The sequence below is a fragment of the Trachemys scripta genome, chromosome 1 (assembly GCF_013100865.1).
Source record: "Trachemys scripta elegans isolate TJP31775 chromosome 1, CAS_Tse_1.0, whole genome shotgun sequence".
NCBI classification, from domain to species: domain Eukaryota; kingdom Metazoa; phylum Chordata; order Testudines; family Emydidae; genus Trachemys; species Trachemys scripta.
This window is the reverse complement of record NC_048298.1, coordinates 117,043,521-117,058,542: the sequence shown is the minus strand read 5'-3', so window position 1 is coordinate 117,058,542 and position 15,022 is coordinate 117,043,521. Positions and strand designations below refer to the sequence as shown.

Below are 15,022 nucleotides of genomic sequence, written 5' to 3'. Positions count from 1 at the left end.
TAAAGTTTACCATCTCCCTGGCAGTTAGGAAGGTTCATCTCCTTTAAATCCATCCCATGCTGTCTGTGTCAGTGTGTTTCCCTACCAACAGGTACTACGACTCTCTACTCACTCTCTCCAGAGAGTCACTTTTTAACTGTTTCTCTCCTTTTGATCTGTCTGTTCCCAGACTAGGCAAAACAGCTTGTAACTTTTTGGCTGCTGCCTGTAAGTAGTGTGTTCGCAGCTTAATAGCATAGGCTTTATTTCTAAAACTCAGCCCTGTTTACCTGGAGGGGTTTTATCTAGGCCCATTGTGTTACCTTCCTGCTATTAAACTAACGCCCATATGCATACAGTAAGTATTTTAATCACGTCCATCACACTGACACCTCCTGTGAGCACCACTCAAACATAAGAATTGATATAAAACTGCTATTTTAATGAAGAAGAAAGGATGGGAAAACAATGAAGGCTGAAGAAAACGCTAACCTACTCTTCCCCTTCTGTGCTAAGGGGAACATGATAATAGAACTGCAAGGACTGTAAGTGGAGGGGAGAAATGAGGCTGCGTGAAATATGCCAATACTTGCCTATTAACTATGTCTGTTAAAGTACGTAACTGAAGCAATTTAGAAGGTTAAAATATTATCACAGCAATAAGTGGCTGTATTATTCAGATGCTTTTCAAGACTTTGGACTAAGACTTAGCAAAATAGCTGGTAAAGCAAACAGTCATAAAGCTGAGGTCAGAAAAGCGATAATAGATTGAATCAAAAGAAAAAGCTGCTCCTTTTTCCCAGGGTGGTCCAATGTACTAGGAGGTTGACAGGTGACTCATGGAAAAAGAGTCTCATGGGGGAATAAAATGTTCCACATTTACTTTATCACTGTGAAATGGTTTATTTACACAGACAGAACTGCTGAGTTCTAGTGCATAAGATTTATAAATTAACACAATGGAACAAAACATTTTTCATAAGTAAGGTAACAGAAAACATTTTAAAGTTTCCAGAACAGATCATGTAAATGTACAAATTGGCATACATTTGACTTGCATTTATGATACAATCTTTGACATTGGTCAGTATTTAATTCTTAAAAAATAATTTATTCTGAACTATGTTTTTGAAACTTTCTACAATACACAAATCTAAAGTGGTGGAATTTACAAACAGGCGGGGCTAAATAGGCACTATTCAGATCAAGAATCCATTAAAGTTTTGCTAAGTTTTCGCTTTTACGCCAACTCAGTGCTAGGATTCAGTTTCAATACATCAAAATTCTGCAAGCTGTTCTTTGGTGATCTCATTCATAAATGACGGAAGTCTCACAAGATCACGTCTTGTGAGTTTCTGCCATCTTGGGTTGAAATCTTAACTGCATTTAAACCAGAACTAGAAAATCAGCCACTTCCAGTTCTGAATATGATCTAGAGCCAAAATTGTAAGGGCAGGTTTGGACACAGAAATTTGAATCTGAAACCTAGCACTTTTAAACTACACATCTTTTTACACTGCTACTTCAGCTGCAGGTTTTTGTTTTGTTTAAATTGTATTAGGATGTTTCTATCTCCAGACCCGATCTTCAAAATTCCAAGGGGTTTGGGACCATTTCTAACAATTAACGAAGACTTTATTTTTGACTCCTAAAACTACAATTTAGTATTCCCCTTCTTTTTTCTCACACAGTAAAAAAAAAATTAGAAACATGTCAATTGATGTCTAAAGTAAATTTTTACAGAAACATCCCTGAGCACCTTTTGGTGTTCAATCAGTACTATTCCCAAACTTAGTTATGTACAATTCTTATGGTCGCCCATAATGTTATAATCAGATTTTCTCCTAATATTTTATTAGGAATTACTACACAGGATCTGTTTTTCAGTAAAGTAACTTCAAAAGTACAAACATTGTTTTAACACTATATTAACACATCTGCAGGTTTTTCCGCTCAGTTGTCAGCGGGCTAGCATTCTTCATTTGATGTCAGCATTCATATATGATATGTTTTGCCAGTTCGCTCAATTTCATCTTCTTATTAAACATTTCCTCAAACATTTTGTTTTCTTTTGGAGTGAAGTGGTTTTTCCAGTCACCAACAGCACCTGGGAGAGTGAGAATGGGAAATGAACAGCTGAGGCTGCTTTTCCATTGGCTGGAGAATGATTTATGGTGTGCTCTTAAACAGTCTGGCTTTGTTAGTGCAAAAGTTTGCCCACATTGTTTTATTATTATTATTATTTTGCTCCTTTGTCTTAGCATAAAGGTCATGTAAATGAGTAAAAGTGAGGGTTCAGGTGAGGTTCCTGGTGTAAAGAGTCTGGCTTATCAGCTGCCATATCATAATAACCATTATATCTTCAGACTACTTAATCTTGCTACCTAATTTCCAGTTTAAAGTCACATGCCTACAAAACTCTTTTTTCCTCTGGGCCATCTTCCACATTTCCATGCATACCTATAGTGCAGTGGAAATAGTAAATAATAATCTCAAAGGACTGTCTGAATCGGAGTAGAAGAGAAGCTGGATCAGTAGTCAGCATTACCAGCTCTCATAATATCTGTGTTTTTCTAAATGCCACAGTTTCTGGAGGCATGCAATATGGGAGGATCTCAGCTTTCATTTAAAACAAACAACCCTACATTTCTAGCCTTCAAGATTGCAGAGCAAAGCTTGAAAATGTGATTCAGGCATCTCTTAAAGCCTCAGAACACCACAGAAGACCATTATAAAGAATCCAAAATGTACTACTTTTGTTTTGTTTTGTTTAAAATCTCATTAATTTTAAGCCACATTTTTGATTCTTCAGAGGCCTGACTCATGATTTTTGAATGCTCAGGGTTGGCAGTGCTGAGTGGAGGAACTGGAAGAACATATTACTGGCAATGTAACACACTTAACTACTTTTTGCCCCATAGAAGCCACACATACATACATCACCAGCTGAAAGACACCGACCTCTGACTAGACAATAGCAAGACAGGCCTGTGCTCTTGGTGGGAATCAAAGCTCCTGGTCATCTAGCCTGCTCATACTCCTCCAGAGCCTTATGCTGAGTGAAACCACCCCCGCCCACCTGGGCAGTAAACTAGTCTCAGTTGAGCCACCACTGACTCCTGCTCTGTGGAAAGACCTGGCAGTGCAGCCCCCTTGAGGCTTCTCAGCTGGTTGGAAGTTTACAAAAAATTGAGATTTTGACCAAGTCCCCACCCATTCACCCATCTGTAGGGTGACCAGATGTCCCGTTTTTAGAGGGACAGTCCCGTTTTTGGGGACTTTTTCTTATATAGGCGCCTAATACCTGCCTCCCCCATCCCGTTTTTTCACAGTTGCTATCTGGTCACCCTACCCATCTGCAAAGCATTCACAATTTTCTCTATCTCCCCACCCATGCACCCATTTTTTGACCAGTTCTATTAGGTCTCAATCCTGCAATGAGCTCCATGTAGACAGACTGAGGTAATGAACACGGAGCTCACTGCAGGATTGTATTCTTTGCCCTCTTTGTTTGCATGCATCTTTCACACAAAAACAGGGAGGAGAAAAATAGTTGTAAAAGCAAGAAAACACAACTATAAACTCACAAAAATTGGCCACCAGATTCAGGGGAGGTATAGTACCTGGAACTTTTAAGTTAAGCTAGTCAGGAAATTTGTAATTATTTTTTTTTTATTTCATTCATTTCTAGTTCAAAATGACTTTGTTTTGCAAGGTAAGTAAATTATAGTACAGAAAATAAAAACAAAGTCGTCAAAATTGTTTTGTTTCCCCTCCCCACCCAGATTTCCAGTTTGCAAAAGACTTTGAGATTTTGAATTTTTGTCTGGATTGAGGATGGGGGAAAAATTCCAAAATCTCAAAATTTTTTACAGGACAGGACAAGTTTCTCACCCAGCTGTACTTTTGTTTAAAACAACTAGGGATAACATTTTCAGGAGTGCTCAAATGTTACTTAAGTCACTTAAGTGCTTTTGAAAATTTCACCCTAGATTTAGAATTGTATGAGGATTAAGGTAATTCATCTCTTTACACTATCAATAGATTCCCAATCATCCATTTTTATTGTCAGCATATTCCTTTAGCATATCTACTTCAATAAGACAACAGGTAATATATAAGATAAACACTAATGCAAACACTCTCAAAAGGAATGTGTTGGTGTGGTTCCTGATAAACTGAGTGACCTTGCCATGCAGTAATGAGGGTACACATTAGCGTTTGTGAAGGACAGAGGTAGAGAAATATAGATAAAGAAAGAGACAGTTAAGCCGCATGAATCTTTCCTTTCAGTTCTAAATACTCATGTAAAACTATATTAGACTTGTAATTTAGACGCTTCCCTGTATCTAGTGTGACCAGTCATTCCCAATCAAAGAAACTGGAAAGAAAGCACACTAGAAATGGATTCAAGAAGAATTCCTTCGTCACTCTGTGGGCATGATCCAAAGCTTAAAAAGTCACTGGAAATACCCCTACTGTCCTCAGTGAGATTTGGATCAGGCCTTATATGAATTTTGTTGGGCCAGTTCCAACCAACGTACCTTTTCGGAATATCAGCTTCCTATTGGATGTGAGTGCACAAACGGTGTGATTTGGGTCACTGTTTTCTTTTTCTACGTTGCTTTTCATCTCAGTGAATGACGACTTCTCACAAATCTCTTTGATTTCACTGTGTCTGAGGTTTACTCCCAGAAATACACTCATTTTCTTCACAACCTTAGGAAGATCCTGAGATATTTGAAAGGTAAAGTATTTGTTTTCTAAGCAGAATATCAGATTTTATTTCTCAATCAAATAAACAACAAAGATTTTTCTTTCCAAAAGACACTGTTCAAGCAAAACTGTCACACTGGTGTGTACACGTGGTATCTATAGGGTAGGCCTGATTCATCTCTCGCTTGCACCCATGTAAATCAGGAGTAATTCTATTGAAGTCACTGGAGTTACACGTATGCAAATGATACAAGTGAGAAGATAATCAGGCTCAATGTGTGTACATTCTTATTTAAATGTATTGAAAAAAATTGCATAGCCAATTTTGGTATCAGTTCAGCAAGGCAGTCAAGTATTTCTCTAACTTTCAGCAGGAGTAGTTCTTGTTGCTTTCAAGAGGAATATTAATGAGCGGAAAGTTAGGCATATCATAGAATCTCAGGGTTGGAAGGGACCTCAGGAAGTCATCTAGTCTAACCCCCTGCTCAAAGCAGGACCAATCCCCAATTTTTGTCCCAGATCCCTAAATGGCCCTCTTAAGGATAAACTCACAACCCTGGGTTTAGTAGGCCAGTGCTCAAACCACTCAGCTACCCCTTCCTTAAGTAGCTAGCTGACCTGGGGTCTGTAGGTGAAATTTTCAGAAGACCTTAAGTGGCTTAGGAGCTAGAATGGACTGGGTTTCTATTTCTTCTCCTCCCCCCAGAAAAATATTGCCAAAGATGAAAAAATACATTTTTATAGAAATTTTCAGTGGAAAATTGGGACTTTTCATCAAAATATCCAAAACCTGACAACCAAAGTTTGTTGTCTTGGGCGGGGGTTATTTTTTAATTCAAAACTGGAAATTCTTGAGGAGAGCAGACATTTCCCACAACATCTTTTTTTTTTTTTGTCAAAAACCCAATTTTCTGGTGTAAAAAATAGTTACAAAGGAAAAATTTTTACCAGCCTTGTTAGGAGTTCAAGTTCCATAGGCTCTAAATGGGACATACGCTCCTAAATCCCTTTAGCTCTTTTGAAAATTCTGCTCTGTATTACTAGAAACAGACAAAAGATTCTGGTACAAGAGAAGTTTTTCACAGCTTGGCAGTGTGATCTATCTGTCTGTGCACAGGAATAACAGGTAGGGACTTCTGAATGTTAGTCCTGGTTCTAACACTGATTTGTGCTGTGGCTTTGTGCAAGTTAATCACTTTGTACCTCAGTTTCTCCATATGTGAAATTAGGATTTACTGCCTACCTTATATGTTATGAAAATTAAGAGGCTAATATTTGTGTAATCTTTTCAAGATGAAAAGTGCAATACAAATATTAAGTATGTCTGGGTTATGAACTTGTTCTGCCTTGTACCTCTTTCATTTTAATTTGCTCTTTAAATTCCAGTGATGCAATTTTACAACAGCTGTGTTTTGTTTTGTTTTGCTGCATGAGATGGGAAATATGTTTACCTTCTTCATGTCTTCATAGAATAAAAATAAGATGTTTTGGTCATTTTTATGCTCTTCCCAGCTTAAGAAATGATCAAACCAGGATCCACAGACAACTGTGAGGAAAACAAAATGGGATTTATATAAACTTCATTGACAAATAATTCTAAATATATAACATACACTAAAAGAAATGTTCTTTTCCTGCCGTGCAGTGAGAGTGGGCTATATACCCCTGACTGGTTCCATTTCTTCTGTTTACTGGATCAAACCGAATGTATAAAGTTGTTCAACTTCTTTTTTTGCATGTGCTTCTGGTTATGGAATTCTGGTGTTCTTTTGAGAAATGCATTTGAAGCTGAACATTGAATCCAAATGCAAGGAAATGTGAGTTGTCCCACTGAAATCTATGGCATTATACACTTACAAAAGCATGTGAATAAGCATTTGCAGTATTAGTGCCATCATTTGGGAAGACAGTAATCACTTCACCACAAAATGCAGCCCCCTCTGGAGTGAAACACAGTAGCTGTTAATAAGTGCACAGCAATGTTTTAAAAATTTTAGGAGAGGAAGTGAAGAATACCTTATCAATTTAAACTATCAGGGGAAACTGAGGTAGAGTGGATATTAGCCCCCAAACTGGTACTTAGCCACTGCCGTTATAAAGTTATATTTTATAACGAGTCTCATGATATTTGCTGTTTTTCTTAAATTGCACCACCACTTTTTGAAATCAAGAGATTGCAGGAGAACCTCAGTTTTCACTTAAAAAAAAAAGTTTCTGGCCTTTCTGTTTGTAAAGAGAAGATTGAAAATGTTGAGTGAGATCATCCTAAAGGGTTCAGAAACCAGATGGCAAAAAAGAAGAACCCAACATTTATTATTTTTTTAAAAATCTTCTGATTTTTAAACCAATCTCTTGATTTTTGAGGGGCCAGACTCATGATGTTTGCGCCCTTGGGGTTGGCAATCCTGCAATCCCCACTCCCTTTGGTGTGTCGAATGCTGGTGGTGGTGCTGAGTGAAGTTCTATGGCCTGTGTAAAGCAGGAGGTTAGACTAATGAACATATTGTTCCCTTCTGACCTTAAAGATCTGTGAACTGTTACTCCCGTGGGGCTTGTGATCAGCGGGTACAATTTTGCTTCCATTAATAAGTGGCCAAATTAGCTTCAGTAGTGCAGGACCCAGCCTAGAGGACACAAGCAACAAAACTGTGGCTGACCCCTGTGTATGTGCAACAGGACAGGGAAAGGACTCCCTTTGCCTTCACCCTTGTCCTGAAGTCAAGTGGGACGCTGCACAGGTGCCAGAAGTTCCCTTAGCATGTATCTGTAGAAAAACTGATTTGTGATTGAACTAATGTTGTTTTTATCCCCACTCCAGGAACACACACAAAGTACTACAAGACAATAGTCCACACTATTGACAAGTGATGGGCTACATTGATTTTTTTTCAATGATCCTTTTTCTTCCATCAGCATTAGGTGCTCAAAACAGATAGTGATAAGGCCCCAGACCCTGCAAATCACTTACGCATGTTCCCTACCCTGCTTTTGCTGGGTAGGGAACACAGGAAAGCCTGCTGATGTCAATGAAAAACTACTGACTTCAGTGAGCTTTGGATCAGGCCCCAAATGGAGTAGCATTTTGTGTTTCTTTTGAACGTCCTACAGCTGTTTGTTGCTGTATTGATTCTTGTGTAGCATGTGTCCAGCAGAAACAAACTGGTATAAATGAGTAATAAAACATTGAAAATGGGGATGGATAATGGGAACACCACCACCAGCACAATCTTAACTTCCACATCAGAATCAAAACGGCTACTCATAAAGGACTCATCCATGTCCTTGGGGGTTGGAACTGGCAGCTCAAGATAACTCGCCCTGTCACAGGGCAGAGTAGAGTCTGGGGGGTGCTGGAGACTTCAATAGGTCAAGGCTTACAAATAAAACCTTTGTTTGGATCCAGCCATGCAAAACTATCTACCGGTGTGAGCTGGCAGTGTGGGTTGAAATCAGGATTTGAATTTTGCTGTTTGAACCCATCTCTGGCACAAACATTCCAAAAAGAAGCATCCACATTTATAAAGGGCCCCACGGAAAAAATACAGGTCATGAATGCAAAATAATTAAAAATACACTGATAAATGAAAAACAAAGATAAAATAATTTGTAATGAATAAACAGGCTTGATAGTTATAGGGCTCAGAATTACATTCACCTTGCTTCATCCAGCTCAATAAAGGGAAATGTGCTTTATATGCTCTCCGATATGTCAGTTTAAAAAACTCAATTCCTTTCTGGTGTGCTCTCAGAAACTAGGGAAAACTCTGCTGGGCATGCTCAGAAGAATACCCACCACTTTAAAAAGGGAGCTTATAAGCACTTTTTCTCCTTTTAAAATGGAGGATCCTGTTGCAAATTACCTTATAAGCTGATTTCAAGACAAGGGGACATCAATATCTTCAGGTAAACTGTTGTGTGATAGACCTTTCTTTGCCATTTGGTGAAAAAACACTAGATTAATTGTCTCTCCAGATTTTTTTTTTAATCCTAAACCTAAAGAGGAAGCTGGATTTCCAAGCTCAGCTGTGGCTAGTTAAAGTGGCTGGTCTTCTGGGGGTTGCAAAAACTGGGATAAAATATTTTTCTGTCAAATCAACAGGGACATCCCCGTTTAGGGGGGTCATGTAGCCACCTATGTTTTTGTAAAAGCTGGGATAGTGTTAATTTGCTTTAATGTAGAATGGGGATAAGACTCAGCAGGTCAGTTTTATTTTGTTTGCTTGTTTTTGTGGATGGAACAAGGGTCAGTAACTTGTTTGGGAAAGGGTTGATGGCAAAATGTTTTTCTGGCATGGGGGGAAAAATGCTAATGCCAGTTCTGATAGAGTTTCTGGCCTATGGACTGTTAACTTGTCTGTATGGAGGGCTGATGTGGAGGATTGTGCTGTTTGTACTTGTTGAATTTTGATGGCAGAATTCATCCTGAAAATAATCTAAGGCCCTGCTTCTGCATAGTGGCAGCTTGCTGGGCCCGTGAGCAGACCCGCTGAAGTCAGTGGGAATCATAAAAGCGCAGCAATCAACCCACTATCCAAGACTGGTGCCTAAACAAAGCTTCGCCGACTAAATAATTTACTGTTGTCCAGAAGTACATGATGTTTCTGATGTTGCAATAAGGCCATTAAAGAGGAACACATATCTCTGGCAGTAATTAAATTTAAGGGGGAACATGTGGTGTTTCCTATTCCAACTACAGGAAATAGTGTAAATACCACACTGAAGGGATAGTAACTACTGTGGTTAAGTAAATGAATTGTTTTCTTTGATCTCGTTTGTACAATATGTACCGCTGATGTAAAGTTACATGGATGATTTGTAAAAAGGGAGGGAAATGCCCTGTAAATAAGGAATTTTCACACTTATTTACATTTCTCACTTCTTGCCATGTGTTATAAGTTTGCAGGCTAGAGAGAGAGAGAAAAGATAACTCATCCTTACCATCTCCCCTTAAGAACAGCTCGAGGAAAACAGTCCATGAATCTATGGTGGGGAGATTTGGGTTATCTCTGTAGTAGTGATACATGGAAACTGCAGTATCTTTTGGATTTCTGATGATGTAGAAGGCCTGTAAAAGAAGACACTCTTTTAGAGGATTCACTTTAGGGTTACCATATTTCTACAAGCAAAAAAGAGGACACTGGGGAGGGAGGAGCCCCGCTCTAGCCCCACCCCTGCTCCACCCCCATCCACTCCCTCCCACTTCCCACCCCCTGATTGCCCCCCTCAGAACCCCCAACCCCCCGCTCCTTGTCCCCTGACTGCCCCCTCCTGGGACCCCTGCCACTAACTGCCCCCTAGGACCCCACCGCTTATCTAAGCCCCCCTGCTTCTTGTCCCCTGACTGCCCCCTCCTGAGAATGCCCTACAACCCTACCTGTCCCCTGACTGCCCCGACCCTTATCCACACTCCCACCCCATATTCACACCCCTGCCCCCAGACAGACCCCCGGTGACTCCCATGCCCTATCCAACTGCTCCCTGCCCCCGACAGGACCCCCAGAACTCCTGACCCATCCAACCCCCTCTGCTACCTGCCTGCCTCGACCACTCTCCACATCCCTGCCCCCTGACAGCCCTCCCAGAACCCCAGACCCATCTAACCCCCCCTGCTCCCTGTCCCTGACTGTCCCAACCCCTCTCCACACCCCTGGCCCCCTGACAGCCCCTCCAGACCCATCTAACCTCCCCACTACCTGTCAATGACTGTCGCAACCCCTCTCCACACCCTTGCCCCCCTGGAAGCCCCCCCCAAAACTCCCGACCCATCTAACCCCCCCTCCCTGTCCCCTGACCAGGGCCAGCTTTAAAGAGCCCAGGAATCGGGCTGCGCTCCGGCCGGGGTTGCAGGGCTTTGGGCCGGGCCGGGGTGCTGTGGCCGGTGCTGCTGGGACCCGAGCCGGTCCGGGCCTGGTCCGGGCCGGGGGTGCTGGGGCCTGGTCCGGGCCGGGGGTGCTGGAGCCCGGGCCAGCGCTGCTGGGGCCGCCGGGTGCCGCTTGGCCAGGGCCGCGCCTCCCTGGAGCTCTCCTCCTCGTGCCCCCCGCAGCTTACCTGCTGCTGCCGCCGGCCTGCCCCTGCTTCATTTCACACTTCCCGCGAAGCTCTGATTCGCGGGAAGCAGGGGAGGGGGAGGAGAAGGGGGTGGAGCGTTCAGGGGAGGGGAGGAGGGGGAAGATAGCTGCGGGGCCGGACGGAGTGGTAAGGCTGCAGGGGATCGGGGGAGCCGGGAAGGGGCTTTGGCTGCCCAGCGGCGCTTGGCCGCCGCTTTTCGATCTATAAATAGCCGACGGGGGAAATCCCGGACATTTTTAGATTTTTAAAAATCCCCCCCGGGCGGCTATTTATAGAACAAAAAGCCGGACATGTCCGGGGAAATCCGGACATATGGTAGCCCTAATCCACTTGCGTAGGTGTGAGGTTTTTTTACATGCCTTTTAGCTAATGTCAGCCCCCATGTGGTTATAGGTCAGGGTTCTTTTATTGATCATCTTCCAACCAACAGTCAAATATCCTTTATAGTTAAAACAGCATTAAGGTAGAGGAGGGTATTTGTGGGGAAAAATCACTAATGGATGGATTAACAGGCAGTAATGAACCAGTGACAGAAGCTGGAAGTATATGTGCCTCCGCTAATACAGTATTAGTGGTTGGTTCATAATTGCATATGGGTTTCCTATACGTGTGTGGACTGGAATATATGCAAGAGATGGCTTTCATATTAGTTCATGAGTTAATATATGATCTCAATAAATCCCATGAGTAAAACATTTACTACTTGTCATTCTCATGTAAGCTGCATATGATCTGTTCCATGAGAATGGTTCCAACTAGAACTGGGCCTGAACCAAAAGTCTGCATCTGAATAGCCATGAAGTTTGCATGTTTGAAATCCAAACTTGGATGCAGAGTTGAATTTTTCCAGTAGCCTCCAATATTGCTATGCCTCCAATTGCCCCCCCAAAAAGCAAAAACTGTGGGTGCGTGTGTGAGAGATCTATCAAGACTTGGATTTGTGGCTAAAACATTAGTTTTAGTTCTTACTTAAGTATGTGCCTTTGGTTTGTATAATTGGTATCATTGCCTATAACATTCTTTTGCAAACAATCTATACATGTCTGAAATGCCACAGTCCTACCAAGCAGTTCATCCTAAAGAACATTCCTGAGGAACCATAAACATAACAGTCAACTTCATATTTCTGAGAGCAGGGAAAAACTATGAATCTTGAGTAGAAATAAAACTCCAGTGTTTTGCAGTACACTAGCTTCAAGAAGATAATTGGAGGCATAGGTTAATGAAACATATTAGCAGATAAGCATGAGCAATGAGTGATGAAACACTGTTAGATTAATTTTAAAGTGACTCATTAAAAGAAGTGTGATTGTGATAGTAAGGTAGTTGTTGCATGGCTTTCTTTCACGTGCATGTATCCCTTACACTTAATTATGTAATTCTAGCTCCATTGATCATTGCACTGAACAAAAATGGTATACATTGTAAGGCATTTCACTCTTGGTATATATTTGTGCCTTTCCATGTCTAAAACTGAGCCACCAATTAGATGTATGCAGTGTAGTCATGGCCGTGTGGGTCCCAGGATATTAGACACAAGGTGTGTGAGGTAAAATCTTTTATTGGACTAACTTCTGTTGGTGAGAGGCAAGCTTTCGAGCCATACAGAGCTCATCTTCAGGCTCAAAAACTTGTCTCTCTCACCAACAGAAGTTTGTGCAATAAAATATATTACCTCACCCACCTTGTCCCACAAAGTAGATGCCCTTCTATAATAAAGTCTCATCTGCAAACCCAGAAATTTAAGTTCAGGTTAAGGGGCATATATTGCCCCCATCTGGATATGCAGCATCCATTGATGTCACTGGGAGTTGAGCACATGGTTTAAAGGCAGAATGTAGGTCTAAGTATACTTAAAGATTAAGAAACTTTTAATTACATGTAGTTAATTTACATTTAATTACATGTTTGCTACTAATGTTATTTGAGGATGCTCAGGCTCCTGTATATTTTGTCTTTTAAATCAAGTTATTTGTAGCTGATGCTCAAAGACATCTAAGTGCATTTCCATTGTCGTATGTAAGGAAATTTGGCACTTTGATAACTGTGGCCATTTCAAATCTAGTCTCACAAATGTCTGAATTGTTGCAGTCTGAAGACTGTTTTACAGGACAACTGATGTCAGGCAGGTTGTATTGCAAGTCGGGGAGGCATGCTTCAGACCTTTCATTGTTTAATTTACATCTTGAACTAGATCCGTGTTGCAGGTCTGATGGCAAGATGTTGGCCCTATGTTATCTTTTTATATTTTAAAAGATGACAATGCTAAAATAGTACCTGTTTACTGACATGCTTCTTTGGAATAAATCTAATTCTGATGGAGCAAGTAGAGATGAGTTATTGGCTTTTAATTAATTGCTGGGAAGTCACTTCCATCATTCATACCCGGTGCCTTTGCCATTATGAATCTGTATGATTCTATCATAGGTTATCTGCATCAGTGAAACTTGTATATATGTTAATATGTTCTAGCCCAACCAACAAATAGTGATTTAAGAATTACTGCATAAAATTTTAACACCTGTGTCATGCAGGCGGTCAGACTAGATTATAATGAATATTGTAAACAAATCAGATTCAATAAATATTTTACACTATGAAGTTTTAAATAACATAGGGCCAACACCGGAATGCTACTCTGGTTAAATTAACCCACTGAAGTCAGAGAGTTATTCCAGATTTACACTGGTGTGGCTGAGAGCGGAATTCACCACTTTAACTTGATACTGTAAGCACCATGTGTTTAAAAATGGCTACATCCAGACAAGATAAAATATATACTTAATTTGAGAGAGTTGTAATACAACTTATTTTACCTTGCATTGTTTGACCTTAAAATTTGATGGTAACATGTTGTAGTCCAAGTGCGTTGGGATGATTCTCTTGGATGAAAGATTGTTCAGTTCTTCCACTCTGGAGATGTCTCCAAACTCAATAGGTGATGTTAGGGTGACTTTGGGAGTGTAAATCTGCATTATAATTTGTGCAAGCCAGTGAGTGCCTTCAGACAATTATTTTTAAGGAAAAAAAGGGGAGAGAGGAGAAAAGGATTTATTACTAGAAAAATATACTGATACAGGAAAAGCTTGAGTTTGGAAGTAGCTCACTTGTTTGCAAACTAAAGCTCTGATCCTGCAACACATAGGCATGTGAGAAATTTTATACCTATGAGCAGTTCTGTTGAGTCCACATGTGTAAATGCTTATAGAATTAGAGCTGTAGCTGTTGTATGAAATAATTCCACTAGGAAAAGTGCCGAGTAACACTAATACTAAAACCTTTTTAGAAAATGTGCATATTATTCAGATAGTGCTACATTTTAGTTCCTATAAAACTATGGCTCAATTTTCCTAATAAAGCTTGAGCATAAAACTTGTATACCCACCTCCTAGCTGGCAAACTAACACATTGGTTTACATATTTTCAAAAATAACACTGTCTTAAAAAATGAATATACAGACAAGCACCATAAAATTACTTAATACAGTCCTGACTAGTTAATGATAACAGTGTAGTAAGTCTTTAGCCAAATCTTTACAGTATGAATTTCATTTCAAGCAAATTACCTATTGATTTCTAGTAATAAAGAGAACCCATAGGCAGGCTCAGACTATTTAAAATTACAAAATCAAAATACACTACACAAATATAGTTGATTTTTTTTTTTTTTACAAATCACATTTTACATCTCAATAAAGCTCCATATTTCAAATCTGAACTTAAACATCATCCACTTTCTGTCTCGCTCTCTCACATACACACCAGGTTTTTCAGTGAGCTTACACCCAGAACATTCAGCAAACAATTAAGATTCCCCGCAATAAATGCTTAAAACAGAACTTTACCAGACTTTGGATAGGAAACCAAAAGGATGTCATCTTCTCTAGCATCAAAGGCATCCAAGGATTTTAGAAGATCTGGTGATGACCTAGTTGTAAAGGGAATCCCATTGAATCTGTGAATGAGAGCTGTCTGACTCTGGGTTGACATATTTGCTAATGTCTTGGATCTCTGTACTTCAGATAACAGCTCGGTGACCAGGGGATTTAGAAGTCACTTGTAAGTCAGATGATTTGCACTGACTAATGAAAATTTAGAATTGAAAACTGCACATTTATATACTTTATAAAATTCTGCAGAGTCACTTCAGACCTTTACCTCATCAGAAAATTAATTATGGCAACTGTAAAATTCTACAGAAGTTATCCTGGTTAATCACACAGATACCCCATGGCCTAATTTGCTAATGAGCATATTA

At 40.3% G+C, this 15,022-nt stretch overlaps 1 protein-coding gene across 1 annotated transcript; it reads right to left on the bottom strand.

Moving 5' to 3' along the window:
* Nucleotides 1–924: 924 nt before the first annotated feature.
* LOC117883376 (sulfotransferase 6B1-like) lies at nucleotides 925–14,778 on the bottom strand. The gene is made up of 6 exons (XM_034782642.1): nucleotides 14,610–14,778; nucleotides 13,581–13,765; nucleotides 9,634–9,760; nucleotides 6,147–6,241; nucleotides 4,524–4,710; nucleotides 925–2,086 (listed from the first exon to the last, which is right to left on the bottom strand). The coding sequence occupies exons 1-6, from the start codon at nucleotides 14,752–14,754 to the stop codon at nucleotides 1,968–1,970; spliced, it is 858 nt and encodes a 285-aa protein (XP_034638533.1). The 5' UTR covers nucleotides 14,755–14,778; the 3' UTR covers nucleotides 925–1,967.
* Between the last annotated feature and the right edge of the window lie 244 nt (nucleotides 14,779–15,022).